Source organism: Neoarius graeffei, chromosome 8, assembly GCF_027579695.1.
Source record: "Neoarius graeffei isolate fNeoGra1 chromosome 8, fNeoGra1.pri, whole genome shotgun sequence".
In the NCBI taxonomy this organism is placed as follows: Eukaryota; Metazoa; Chordata; class Actinopteri; order Siluriformes; family Ariidae; genus Neoarius; species Neoarius graeffei.
The window spans coordinates 52,086,371-52,100,108 of NC_083576.1; the positions used below are offsets into that span (position 1 = coordinate 52,086,371).

General features: G+C 42.1%; 1 protein-coding gene across 1 annotated transcript in view; it reads left to right on the plus strand.

Moving 5' to 3' along the window:
* The window catches only part of gpc4 (glypican 4), a 103,294-nt gene extending 89,934 nt beyond the window's left edge, over window positions 1–13,360 (plus strand). The window contains exons 3-9 of the mRNA XM_060927819.1: window positions 987–1,384; window positions 1,632–1,797; window positions 5,311–5,441; window positions 9,788–9,925; window positions 10,079–10,203; window positions 10,303–10,475; window positions 10,701–13,360. Coding sequence (XP_060783802.1) covers window positions 987–1,384; window positions 1,632–1,797; window positions 5,311–5,441; window positions 9,788–9,925; window positions 10,079–10,203; window positions 10,303–10,475; window positions 10,701–10,906 — 1,337 coding nt within the window. The 3' untranslated portion in view covers window positions 10,907–13,360. The remainder of the gene's footprint in view (window positions 1–986; window positions 1,385–1,631; window positions 1,798–5,310; window positions 5,442–9,787; window positions 9,926–10,078; window positions 10,204–10,302; window positions 10,476–10,700) is intronic.
* The last annotated feature ends 378 nt before the right edge of the window (window positions 13,361–13,738 follow it).

The window sequence follows — 13,738 nt, forward strand, 5'->3', positions numbered from 1 at the left end:
AAATAGCCAGTAAGGGAGAAGTTAATACAGAGGGGAAAAAGGCTGCGTTAGTGCTTATTTCTGCCTATGCGTGAGGGGGGGAAAAGGTGAAGCATTTCAGTGGAATTCTCATTTTGTTCAGATTAAGAAAGCCTGGGCCATGGGGAGTGAGTTTCATGGGAGAGAGGGGATGGATTATTTGTGGTGGGGAGGGGGTTTGACATTCCACAGGATGAAGTAAGTCATTGTTCCCTGTCTCCACTGAAGAGGGCTTTCTGAAGGAACTGATGAACTGAAAGCAGAGCAGAAGGAATGAGAGAGGCTCGAGGCAGGGTACAGGTCCCTCTTTGGCGAAAGGGGTCTGCATTATTCAGTAATCCTATTGAAAGCTCCTCTCTGAAGGACGGAGCAGGAGCAGCGCCGAGACAAAGAAAAAAGCGAATGGAATGTGACAACAGAAAAATGCCATTGATGGTGGTCAGTCTCAACTAGCTTGATGGGTGAGATGTTACCGTTTGAACGTAGGCCGCCCTTCATTCTTCCTTTCACTCCCCCCCCCCCGTCAGCACTTTTGTCCCGTGATAAAAGTTATTTTCCTTGAGGCTGCAAGAAAATGTTTGTAGAACAATGTTGGGCTGGAAAACGCATTAATGTGTTTGAGAATAACCTTTACTTATCTGGCCTCACTGGCAACCCTAGTGGCTTTTCCAGACGTGCAAGAATAAAACATGGTGGAATCTGAAATTTTACTCTCTTGATTGAAGTAATATAAATTAGATACAGTCGAGAAGCTTTTCGGAAACGTAAATCAGTTTGCATGTCCAGGTTTTGAAAACGTCATCAAGCTGGTGCTCTTTAATGTTTGTGCGTGTTACTCATTGTTCAGCAGAGAGACAGATAGATATTCTGTCCCAGTAAATAATGAACAAAACCTTATGTCTGCTTTTGCTTTGCTTAGCACTCGCTGTCTAATCTGAGCTGTCTTCCTTTCCCACTCTCTCTCGTAGAGTTCTTCAAAGAGCTGCTCGACAACTCCGAGAAGTCACTGCACAACATGTTTGTACTCACCTACGGAGTGATGTATGTGAAGAATGCAGAGCTTTTCAAGCACTTTTTTCGTGACCTGCGGCTCTACTACGCATCACGCAGCTCTGCCGTGCACCTCGACAACATGCTGTCAGAGTTCTGGGCCGAGCTACTTGAGCGGATGTTCCGCCTGGTGAACGCCCAGTACGAGTTCAGCGATGCATACATGGAATGCGTGAGTCGGCATACAGAGGAGCTAATGCCGTTCGGTGATGTGCCGCGCAAGCTGAGACTGCAGCTGAGCAGAGCCTTCATTGCTGCCCGCACCTTCACCCTTGGCCTCGCTCTCATACCCGAAGTGGTCGGCAAAGTCTCCACGGTGAGCACACAATGATTCATTGTGATGGATAAAGGAAATCCTGAAAGGGTATACGACCTTAATAAGATTCTTTGACCTTTTGGTTTATTATCGATTAAAAGCTCTGTCCTGTAATTGAGTGGTCTGATTACTCATCAACTTCTACAGCAGACCTTTGCACTCTTCCCCCCCCACCCCCTTTCTTTTTTAAGCTGAATCTGATTAACGGTCCTCCACTTGCTCACTTTATTCGGTCACTCCTTCACAGGTGAGTGCCTCTCCAAGCTGTGTGCGTGCTGCTATGAAGATGCTGTACTGCCCATACTGCACAGGTCAAGTGGCTCTGAAGCCGTGTAAAAACTACTGCCTCAACGTGATGCGTGGCTGCCTGGCCAACCAAGCCGACCTTGACACTGAGTGGAACAACTTCCTGGGTAAGGAAAGCGTGTGCGGGCAAATCCGTTTACCGCTGAGGTGGTGTAAAATAACACGTTTTCTGACAGTGTGGAGTATAAGAGCTGAGGGTAATGACTTAGTTGTGGAGTTTGCTACAGAACATAAGTGGATTCTGGTTAGATGTAGTGTACTGTGCCTCTACTACGATACTATAGACTACCATAGACTCAGCCTGACACACACACACACATACATTTTCTGGCCAGGGCTGGCTTTGCTCACCCAGTACATCAGCTTTGTGGCGCCTTGTTAAGCCCACTTGCTGTTTAACAAGCCTTAAGTATGGCAGCCTGTACTGCTCTATTAGCCAGCTCTGTGGTTCCCCCCAGTGGTAAACCTTTGTTAAAGCAGCAGTTCGAAAGTATGCATGCACCTTTCGGAGTTCCTGGATATGGAAGCCGCGAGAGGCACTTCATATAATCTTTTTTTATTCACCTTGTTATCCTGAGATAACGACATAATTAATTCAGGATCTTGAGAAAACAACACAACTAATTCGAGATCTCGAGAAAACAAAACCGTTATTCTGAGATAACGACACAATTAATTCAGGATGTCGAGAAAACAACACAACTAATTCGAGATCTCGAGAAAACAAAACCGTTATTCCGAGATAATGACATAATTAATTCAGGATGTCGAGAAAACAACACAACTAATTCGAGATCTCGAGAAAACAAAACCGTTATTTCGAGATCTCGAGAAAACAAAACAATTATTCCGTGATCTCGAGAAAACAAAACAATTATTTCATGATCTCGAGGAAACAGCTGAGATTTCTAGCAGAGCTGCGCCCCCCTGTGGGTCAGACAACGAAGACTTAGAAATTGGCAGACATGTACCTGAATGAACCATTTCTCAGCTGTTTACTCGAGATCATGAAATAATTGTTTTGTTTTCTCGAGATCACAGAATAATTGTTTTGTTTTCTCGAGATCTCGAAATAACGGTTTTGTTTTCTCGAGATCTCGAATTAGTTGTGTTGTTTTCTCGAGATCCTGAATTAATTATGTCGTTATCTCGGAATAACGGTTTTGTTTTCTCGAGATCTCGAATTAGTTGTGTTGTTTTCTCAAGATCCTGAATTAATTATGTCGTTATCTCGGAATAACAGTTTTGTTTTCTCGAGATCTCGAATTAGTTGTGTTGTTTTCTCGAGATCCTGAATTAATTATGTCGTTATCTCGGAATAACGGTTTTGTTTTTCCAGATCTCGAATTAGTTGTGTTGTTTTCTCGAGATCCTGAATTAATTATGTCGTTATCTCGGAATAACGGTTTTTTCTCGAGATCTCGAATTAGTTGTGTTGTTTTCTCAAGATCCTGAATTAATTATGTCGTTATCTCGGAATAACAGTTTTGTTTTCTCGAGATCTCGAATTAGTTGTGTTGTTTTCTCGAGATCCTGAATTAATTATGTCGTTATCTCGGAATAACGGTTTTGTTTTTCCAGATCTCGAATTAGTTGTGTTGTTTTCTCGAGATCCTGAATTAATTATGTCGTTATCTCGGAATAACGGTTTTGTTTTTTCGAGATCTCGAATTAGTTGTGTTGTTTTCTCGAGATCCTGAATTAATTATGTCGTTATCTCAGAATAACGGTTTTGTTTTCTCGAGATCTCAAATTAGTTGTGTTGTTTTCTCGAGATCCTGAATTAATTATGTCGTTATCTCAGAATAATGGTTTTGTTTTCTCGAGATCTCAAATTAGTTGTGTTGTTTTCTCGAGATCCTGAATTAATTATGTCGTTATCTCAGAATAATGGTTTTGTTTTCTTGAGATCTTGAAATAACGGTTTTGTTTTCTCGAGATCTCAAATTAGTTGTGCTGTTTTCTCGAGATCCTGAATTAATTATGTCGTTATCTCAGAATAATGGTTTTGTTTTCTCGAGATCTCAAATTAGTTGTGTTGTTTTCTCGAGATCCTGAATTAATTATGTCGTTATCTCGGAATAACGGTTTTGTTTTTTCGAGATCTCGAATTAGTTGTGTTGTTTTCTCGAGATCCTGAATTAATTATGTCGTTATCTCAGAATAATGGTTTTGTTTTCTTGAGATCTTGAAATAACGGTTTTGTTTTCTCGAGATCTCAAATTAGTTGTGTTGTTTTCTCGAGATCCTGAATTAATTATGTCGTTATCTCGGAATAACGGTTTTGTTTTCTCGAGATCTCGAATTAGTTGTGTTGTTTTCTCGAGATCCTGAATTAATTATGTCGTTATCTCGGAATAATGGTTTTGTTTTTTCGAGATCTCGAATTAGTTGTGTTGTTTTCTCGAGATCCTGAATTAATTATGTCGTTATCTCAGAATAATGGTTTTGTTTTCTTGAGATCTTGAAATAACGGTTTTGTTTTCTCGAGATCTCAAATTAGTTGTGTTGTTTTCTCGAGATCCTGAATTAATTATGTCGTTATCTCGGAATAACGGTTTTGTTTTCTCGAGATCTCGAATTAGTTGTGTTGTTTTCTCGAGATCCTGAATTAATTATGTCGTTATCTCGGAATAATGCTTTTGTTTTTTCGAGATCTCGAATTAGTTGTGTTGTTTTCTCGAGATCCTGAATTAATTATGTCGTTATCTCGGAATAATGGTTTTGTTTTTTCGAGATCTCGAATTAGTTGTGTTGTTTTCTCGAGATCCTGAATTAATTATGTCGTTATCTCGGAATAACGGTTTTGTTTTTTCGAGATCTCAAATTAGTTGTGTTGTTTTCTCGAGATCCTGAATTAATTATGTCGTTATCTCAGAATAACGGTTTTGTTTTCTCGAGATCTCAAATTAGTTGTGTTGTTTTCTCAAGATCCTGAATTAATTATGTCGTTATCTCGGAATAACGGTTTTGTTTTTTCGAGATCTCAAATTAGTTGTGTTGTTTTCTCGAGATCCTGAATTAATTATGTCGTTATCTCGGAATAACGGTTTTGTTTTCTTGAGATCTCGAATTAGTTGTGTTGTTTTCTCGAGATCCTGAATTAATTATGTCGTTATCTCAGAATAATGGTTTTGTTTTCTTGAGATCTTGAAATAACGTTTTTGTTTTCTCGAGATCTCAAATTAGTTGTGTTGTTTTCTCGAGATCCTGAATTAATTATGTCGTTATCTCGGGATAACAAAGTGAATAAAAAAAAAGGATTATATGAAGGGCCTCTCTCGGCTTCCGTACCTGGATTCAAGGCTCACAGCTGTTTACCCTTTTCCCACTAAACGTAAATAATGACCAGTGCATCATAGTTCAAGCAGAACTGAACCAGATGGTTCTGAGAAAATGTTACACCGTGCAGTGCTTTGGGTCTTTCATCCATCCATTATCCATAGCCGCTTATCCTGTGCAGGGTCGCGGGCAAGCTGGAGCCTATCCCAGCTGACTATGGGCAAGAGGCGGGGTACACCCTGGACAAGTCGCCAGGTCATCGCAGGGCTTGGGTCTTTCATGCCTTAGTTAAAATTTTGTACTTTCCTCCATAATACGCTCATGTGTTTGCCTTTTAGATGCCATGCTGAGTCTGGGTGAGAGACTGGACGGGCCATTTAACTTCGAGTCAGTAATAGACCCCATTGATGTGAAGATCTCGGACGCAATCATGAACATGCAGGAGAACAGCATGCAAATCTCACAGAAGGTTAGTGACTGGTCAGGTTACTTTATTATTCAGCTATAAATAATAAACGTCATTCATCTTAGAGTGGAAAATAAAGTTTGCAAACCACATGTTGTGGGACAACAAGAAAGAAAGCAAGGCTTACCGTGTTGGTTCAGTAATATGGAGTTTTATTCCTATATTTTAAGTCCAAACAGAAAACACATGAGAGAGAAAGAGCACAGAAATCTGTGAACAGAAGCTTTGCGAGCGCACAAAGCGGTTTGAGATTATTTGCAGGGGCTATTTGAGAGAGAGGAAGGAAACATTGCAAAGTCTGAACATGAAATGAATAAACACTGCTCTCAAACTGAAAGATCAGGCTCTTGATTAAAGATAGGAATAAAACTTCATAGAAATATAACCAATCAGCTCCCAGACATGAGTGACGCCGGTGCGTAGCAGAAGCTCGCTGCTACATTCAGCCGTCTGTCTCCTACGTCCTACTTTTATTTGCAGTGCTTTACTCTTTACTTTTACTTTTTCCGTCTGCTTCTACTCTGAGGTGTCGCGGGGAGACGTAACCTTTCTGCAGCATGGCCGGAGGCTTAGAGGGCTGGTGTGCCGTGGTCTCATAGTGTCTCTTGTACCCCACCGATCCATCTCTTTCTCAGTCTTCCCCTGGCTCTAGAGCCAGAGTGTCTGGAATTGTATGCACGGGCAGCTGGCTGACATCCTGATAAGATAGCCGAACCACTGGATCCTTTTCTTTTCAATATGGTGCAGGATGTGCGTGGTCCCAACAATGCTTCTGATCACCTCATTTCTGACTTTGTCCCGTCTTGTCACAATTGCCGCTTTTCTCAGAAAGGGAAAGGATGCACTGATGCAATCTTTGCACTTTGCCAACTCAGCGAAAAGGCAGCGGAATACGACCGGCACTTTAACCTCATGTTTGTTGACCAGGAGAAGGCCTTCGGTCAAGTCAACAGGGCCAAACTATGGAAAGTTCTGGAACAGTACAATGTTAAAGGTCAGCTCATCAAAAACATACGAGCCATCTCTGCCAAGAGCAAGAGCAGAGTTCACACTCCCAGTGGACTATCCAGATGATTTTCATTGACTTCAGGAGTTAGGCAAGGCTGCGTACTGTCACCCCTGCTTTTTCTCACCTATATGGACAGGATCACCAGAGAGGCAAACCCCGACCCGGAGGAGCTAAACGAGCTGTTATTTGCAGATGATCAGGTCATGCTAGATAGAGAAGAACCATGACTTCAAGATCGCACGGACCGTCTTTGCAGTGCAACCGCTCAAAAAAAAAATTGACCACGATGCAAAAAAATTTTGCTTTTGTTGCATAATATACACATTCTGCGTGAACATACTCACAACAAAAACATCAGTTCGAAAAAATATTGATGTGCCAATCATCTCATCTCATCTCATTATCTCTAGCCGCTTTATCCTTCTACAGGGTCGCAGGCAAGCTGGAGCCTATCCCAGCTGACTACGGGCGAAAGGCGGGGTACATCCTGGACAAGTCGCCAGGTCATCACAGGGCTGACACATAGACACAGACAACCATTCACACTCACATTCACACCTACGGTCAATTTAGAGTCACCAGTTAACCTAACCTGCATGTCTTTGGACTGTGGGGGAAACCGGAGCACCCGGAGGAAACCCACACGGACACGGGGAGAACATGCAAACTCCACACAGAAAGGCCCTTGCCGGCCCCAGGGCTCGAACCCAGGACCTTCTTGCTGTGAGGCGACAGCGCTAACCACTACACCACCGTGCCGCCATGTGCCAATCAATCACACTGAAAAAAAAAATGCCCCGGGTGTCTAAAGTAGCCTGTGCCCGCCCATCCTAAGCGTGACGCAACACGAGGGCCTGTTGTGAGCTTAGTCTGGCAAGGCAAGCTATCTACAGCTCTTCCAAGCTACCGAAAAATCGGGAGCCAATCAACTTTGAGCATCTCCCACGGCCCTGGGTAGAGGCGTGTTCAAGGCACTGACGTAGTAGAACTGCGACCGGAAGCCATAGATTGTTTACAGCGGTAGATGCTGTATTGAAAGCATTCAACAGGAAGTTCTCATTGAAAACGGAGCAAAGAGCAGCCCTGGAGGTATTTATTGAAAGGAAGGACGTTTTCGCCTTGCTCCCGACCGGCTTCGGTAAGAGTTTAATCTACCAGTTACTCAAGCAGTTTCCGTCGCGTCACATACGTCAGAGGAAAGAGTGATGTGATTGGTTTAAGCTTCGTCACAGCCTTTTCTGGCTTCGACCAGTAGCAAATTGAGGCATTTCAGGGAGGCGGGTCAACCACGCGCTTTGGGAAACGGTTGGGCTTAATAACTTTGCCAGACCAATAGCTCGGAGAGCTTTGAAGTCGCGTTAGCCAGACTATGTCTAAAGGCCTTTTGAAAAGGTTCTCTCAAATCAAAATATTTATAATTTGTAAAAAAAAAAATTCAATAAAATAGTATATTTATTAAAGATTTATTACATATTTTGCATATGCTCTGTGTTCATTGCTTTTATGAATTCCATGATTTTATTTTGTTTGTATTTTACAATCACTGTAGTTTCAGACCAATGAATGGGAGATTTTTGCTACTCTGTTTCCCCATTAGAGTTGTGCAGTGCAAAAGAGAATGGGACAACATACAACCCCGATTCCAAAAAAGTTGGGACAAAGTACAAATTGTAAATAAAAACGGAATGCAATGATGTGGAAGTTTCAAAATTCCATATTTTATTCAGAATAGAACATAGATGACGTATCAAATGTTTAAACTGAGAAAATGTATCATTTAAAGAGAAAAATTAGGTGATTTTAAATTTCATGACAACAACACATCTCAAAAAAGTTGGGACAAGGCCATGTTTACCACTGTGAGACATCCCCTTTTCTCTTTACAACAGTCTGTAAACGTCTGGGGACTGAGGAGACAAGTTGCTCAAGTTTAGGGATAGGAATGTTAACCCATTCTTGTCTAATGTAGGATTCTAGTTGCTCAACTGTCTTAGGTCTTTTTTGTCGTATCTTCTGTTTTATGATGCGCCAAATGTTTTCTATGGGTGAAAGATCTGGACTGCAGGCTGGCCAGTTCAGTACCCGGACCCTTCTTCTACGCAGCCATGATGCTGTAATTGATGCAGTATGTGGTTTGGCATTGTCATGTTGGAAAATGCAAGGTCTTCCCTGAAAGAGATGTCGTCTGGATGGGAGCATATGTTGCTCTAGAACCTGGATATACCTTTCAGCATTGATGGTGTCTTTCCAGATGTGTAAGCTGCCCATGCCACACGCACTAATGCAACCCCATACCATCAGAGATGCAGGCTTCTGAACTGAGCGCTGATAACAACTTGGGTCGTCCTTCTCCTCTTTAGTCCGAATGACACGGCGTCCCTGATTTCCATAAAGAACTTCAAATTTTGATTCATCTGACCACAGAACAGTTTTCCACTTTGCCACAGTCCATTTTAAATGAGCCTTGGCCCAGAGAAGACGTCTGCGCTTCTGGATCATGTTTAGATACGGCTTCTTCTTTGAACTATAGAGTTTTAGCTGGCAACGGCGGATGGCACGGTGAATTGTGTTCACAGATAATGTTCTCTGGAAATATTCCTGAGCCCATTTTGTGATTTCCAATACAGAAGCATGCCTGTATGTGATGCAGTGCCGTCTAAGGGCCCGAAGATCACGGGCACCCAGTATGGTTTTCCGGCCTTGACCCTTACGCACAAAGATTCTTCCAGGTTCTCTGAATCTTTTGATGATATGTTTGATGAACTGTAGATGATGATATGTTCAAACTCTTTGCAATTTTACACTGTCGAACTCCTTTCTGATATTGCTCCACTATTTGTCGGTGCAGAATTAGGGGGATTGGTGATCCTCTTCCCATCTTTACTTCTGAGAGCCGCTGCCACTCCAAGATGCTCTTTTTATACCCAGTCATGTTAATGACCTATTGCCAATTGACCTTATGAGTTGCAATTTGGTCCTCCAGCTGTTTCTTTTTTGTACCTTTAACTTTTCCAGCCTCTTATTGCCCCTGTCCCAACTTTTCTGAGATATGTCATGAAATTTCAAATGAGCCAATATTTGGCATGAAATTTCAAAATGTCTCACTTTCAACATTTGATATGTTGTCTATGTTCTACTGTGAATACAGTATCACTTTTTGAGATTTGTAAATTATTGCATTCCATTTTTATTTACAATTTGTACTTTGTCCCAACTTTTTTGGAATCGGGGTTGTAAAAAAGCGAACCAAAATTATCACTATTCCTATGATTCCTATGTGGCGCATGGAAGAACAGGTGCCGTTTAACTGTAGAACTTTCATCCTGTTTGGGTCATCCAGGTATTCCAGGGCTGTGGGCAGCCAAGGAACGTACGCACCCGGCGTTCTACGAAAGACTCTGGATTCCCTGGTCGCTTCCGGCCATACAGCCCAGATGCCAGACCCACCACTGCAGCTGGCACCAACATGGATAGACTGGTAAAAACACATTTACTACTTGGTTCCATGTAGAGAACTTGGATCTCTGATTACATCGGTACTGGTGCCAATTTAATTGCAAGGCATTTATGTTTAAAATAGAAGTGAAATTCAAGAAACCTAACTGGAATCTTCTCTTCACCCTTCACCCAGGTGTCTGATGTGAAGAAGAAGCTGAAACATGCCAAGAAGTTTTGGTCTACTTTACCGGAGACGGTCTGTGTTGGAGAAAGGGTCACTCAGGGCGACGAGTGCTGGAACGGCACAGCCAAGAGCAGGTGATCTAGAACAGTTCCTGAGTGCTGTCATTCTCCTGATAGCAAGACATTTCTTTCAACCTTTTTTTGTTTTGTTTTGTTTTTTTCTTACCGTCTCAGGTACGAGTCTGTGGTCTTGGGCAATGGTTTAGCCAATCAGGTCTCCAATCCTCACGTGGAAGTGGACATCACCAAGCCGGACGTGGTGATTCGCAGACAGATTGCTGTGCTGAAGGAAATGACCACACGGCTGAAAGCCGCTCACAGTGGAAACGACATCACATACGACGACGGTAAGAACTGACCACACGTACAGCACTTTAACATGACGGCATCACTGCTTTGTAGATTACATCATTCCCTGGACAGTGCTTTTCAGGATTAGTCCACATCTACCTATGCCCCCATTTTAGCGTTTTCGCTGTTACTACAACGTGGACACTGCTGGAAACCACGTAGCATGCGTTTTAGTAAATCACTAACACTCATCTCATCTTTCTCTTTCCTTTTTGTTAAAGACGATGTCAGTGGTAGTGGCAGTGGCTGTGATTCACCCTCCTGCGACAACGACAAGGACATGTATTTCTCCACTTCAACGCCTGTCAAACCCCGCGTCGTTAAGGTAGTAGACAGGCCCTCCAGTGGTGTGCGGCTGGCACCGTACAGCCCGGTCCTGACCCTGGCAGGCATTGCTCTCACCCTCCTGACCTCCCACACCAGATAAGAGTGCTTCCGACGAGAAGGACGAGTATTAGTGCAAAGAAGAAACTGTCAGAGGGATTTTTTTTTAAAAAACAAACAAACAAGAGACCGCCTTTAAGACTATGGTCAGTCTGTCATCTGACTCTCAAGTTATTAATACTTAAATAACTTCATCCTAATATTTTTTTTTCTTTTTAATACACATGGAGACTCATGTACATGGGATTCTGAAACAAACACCTCCCTTTCCTGCCATTTTCACCTGGACTTTGTTTCCTAAAGTCATTATCAGTGTTTACAGTACCACACACACACATCTATATATATATACACACACACACACACACATTTTTTTCTTTTCTTTTTTCTTTCAAAAGGAGCTTTACAGGCTGAGGTTTGCTCTATATTTAGGAGTGTTTGCGTGCATGTGTGCGTGCACATGTGAGTGTGTGAGAGTCGTTGTGAATGACTTTTTGTTCGAGAGCCTTTCCTAAGATAGCTTATTAATAAATTCCTATACCATGTTTAGACTGAGTGAAGCAAGATGTAGCAGGTACACAATCAGCAGAGTGAAACACCTGTTACGTGCGTGTGTGCTTCTGATTGCCAGCTTGTGCGGCATAGATGTTGGCAAGCCTTAAGAACAAAATCCCTGCACCAAGCGTTTCTGTTTTTAATATTAAAAGGTGAGGGCCAAGCCACAAAAGATGGTACAGAGTAAAAATGACTAGCATGTGCAGATTCGAAGGGCCCTTTTTAAAAAAAAAAAACGATCAGGGATGTCACGTCTTTTAAGGAAAGTGTATGAAGCGATTTGGGTGATGTGACCGTTCAACGTTATTCATCTAGCTATAGCACGCACACTGCGATCGAAACATCCTGAGTGCACAGTGGCTGCTCTGTGCACAGGTGCTTCACAGGGAAGGAACTCACATCCACCTGGACAGCGTGTACATGTGAATTAGTTAGAACAGAGTTTGAGAAATGGAAGAAGAATAATGAAATTAACACAGGGTTTTATTTGATGGTTTTTAATTTTGCTAGAAATGTATTCTAAAGTGTAAATCTATATATTGGGTACGACAGCAAATTTGCCTTGTCCAGAATGACTGATGATGCTGACTTGAGTGAGGAGTGGTTTCTGTACGTGTGTAAATGTTTTAGGTTTTTTTTTCTTTCATTTGTTTGTCCCACTGGTCTAATCAAGACTTATGCGAGTACCCTATTTAAATCCATTCTTACCATCTGATAGTCGCCTCTCCGTTGCAGTAGAAGCTTATTTCCCCCCCAAGCTGTAACCTCGGTACGTTATTCTAATGCATCCTTACACGGGGAGCAAAAGGCGCCTCTCTCAACAGTCTTACATTTTGCGGCTTGTGGACTGTTCTTTTGCTCGACAGGCCATTTGTACATGTAGGTTTTCTTTTCGATGACTGACAAGTACAGTGTTATGTTAGAAAACAGCAGAGGTCCTTCCGACACGAACGCATCTCTCTCAGTTGAACTGCTCCCTCCTTGCTCTTGTACAGTAAGTTATTTAACTGCATGTCTCCAAGTTCTTTTACAACCATGACATAAAGTCCATAAAGTGCAGTATTGGAAAAAATATATATATATATAATTTATATCTGTAGATGGTTGCATTTTAACAGTTTCATAAAATACCTGAATTTGTATTGGCTTCGAATTTCATGTAATGTAAAGCTTATTGTTTATAAACCAGTTTATTATTGCCATTCCTCCCCCCCCTCCCAGTAGTTAAGTAAGGATGATGTAAAAGGTCTGTAGAGTGAAGGATAGCGTTGACCATGAGCGTCTTAGTGTCGTATGCACTTTCTAAATTGCCATTCAAAATGCCTTGGAAACAAAACACTTGGAGTGCTAGCAGGAATCTTTCAGCGTCGACTGACTGGAGGTCAGTCCTGGTCACTTACTCGCTCAGAGGCTATGAACAGTGGTTGAGTTGTGGGTGCGTTTTTTTTTTTTTGATGGTTTGTTCTTGGATATTTAGATGGAGGAATATCAGGTTTCTGATTGACATCACATATCAGTAATGTATCCTTTAAGGTTGTTGTACATGAGAGCATAAATAGAGAGCAGTGTAACTTCATGGCCATTTAACTCCTTCAGTGTTGAGGTGAGATCCAGTTTGACCGGAAGGACTGCTTTTTTCTGATTCAACAGTTTTAGCAGGAACACTGAGCTACAGAATGAAGTTTGTGTAGTCGTTCACCCTGAACAATAGAGCAGTGCCATCTTTGGAACAGTACAAGAGACTTGACTACAGAAAGGTAATGATGTAAATACAGAGCAGTCGGTTTAGATCAGTCGGTCTCTGAGAGAGGTTATAACAGATCAAGTCTTACTCAGAGGATAGACTTAACATGGGGAGGGGGAACATGATAAAACTGTAAGAGAAAGGATGTATTAAACACATCAAAGTCTTGTAAAAATAAAGACTGCAGATATTTAAAAATGTGCTCCTTTGTGTTATTTTTCCATTATTGTACTTGGGCCAAAATAATTACTTTTGTTTATCATTTGTATTTCACACTACTGCAGTGCCATTCAGAAAGCAATGACTCATAAGGACATATAGCCGATGCTGTTTACATCCTCCACTGAAATAAAAATGCTTCTTTTCCATACATTTGAGTCCTTAAGTATGATTGGGGCAGCACGGTGGTGTAGTGGTTAGCGCCGTCGCCTCACAGCAAGAAGGTCCGGGTTCGAGCCCCGTGACCGGCGAGGGCCTTTCTGTGTGGAGTTTGCATGTTCTCCCCGTGTCCGCATGGGTTTCCTCCGGGTGCTCCGGTTTCCCCCACAGTCCAAAGACATGCAGGTTAGGTTAACT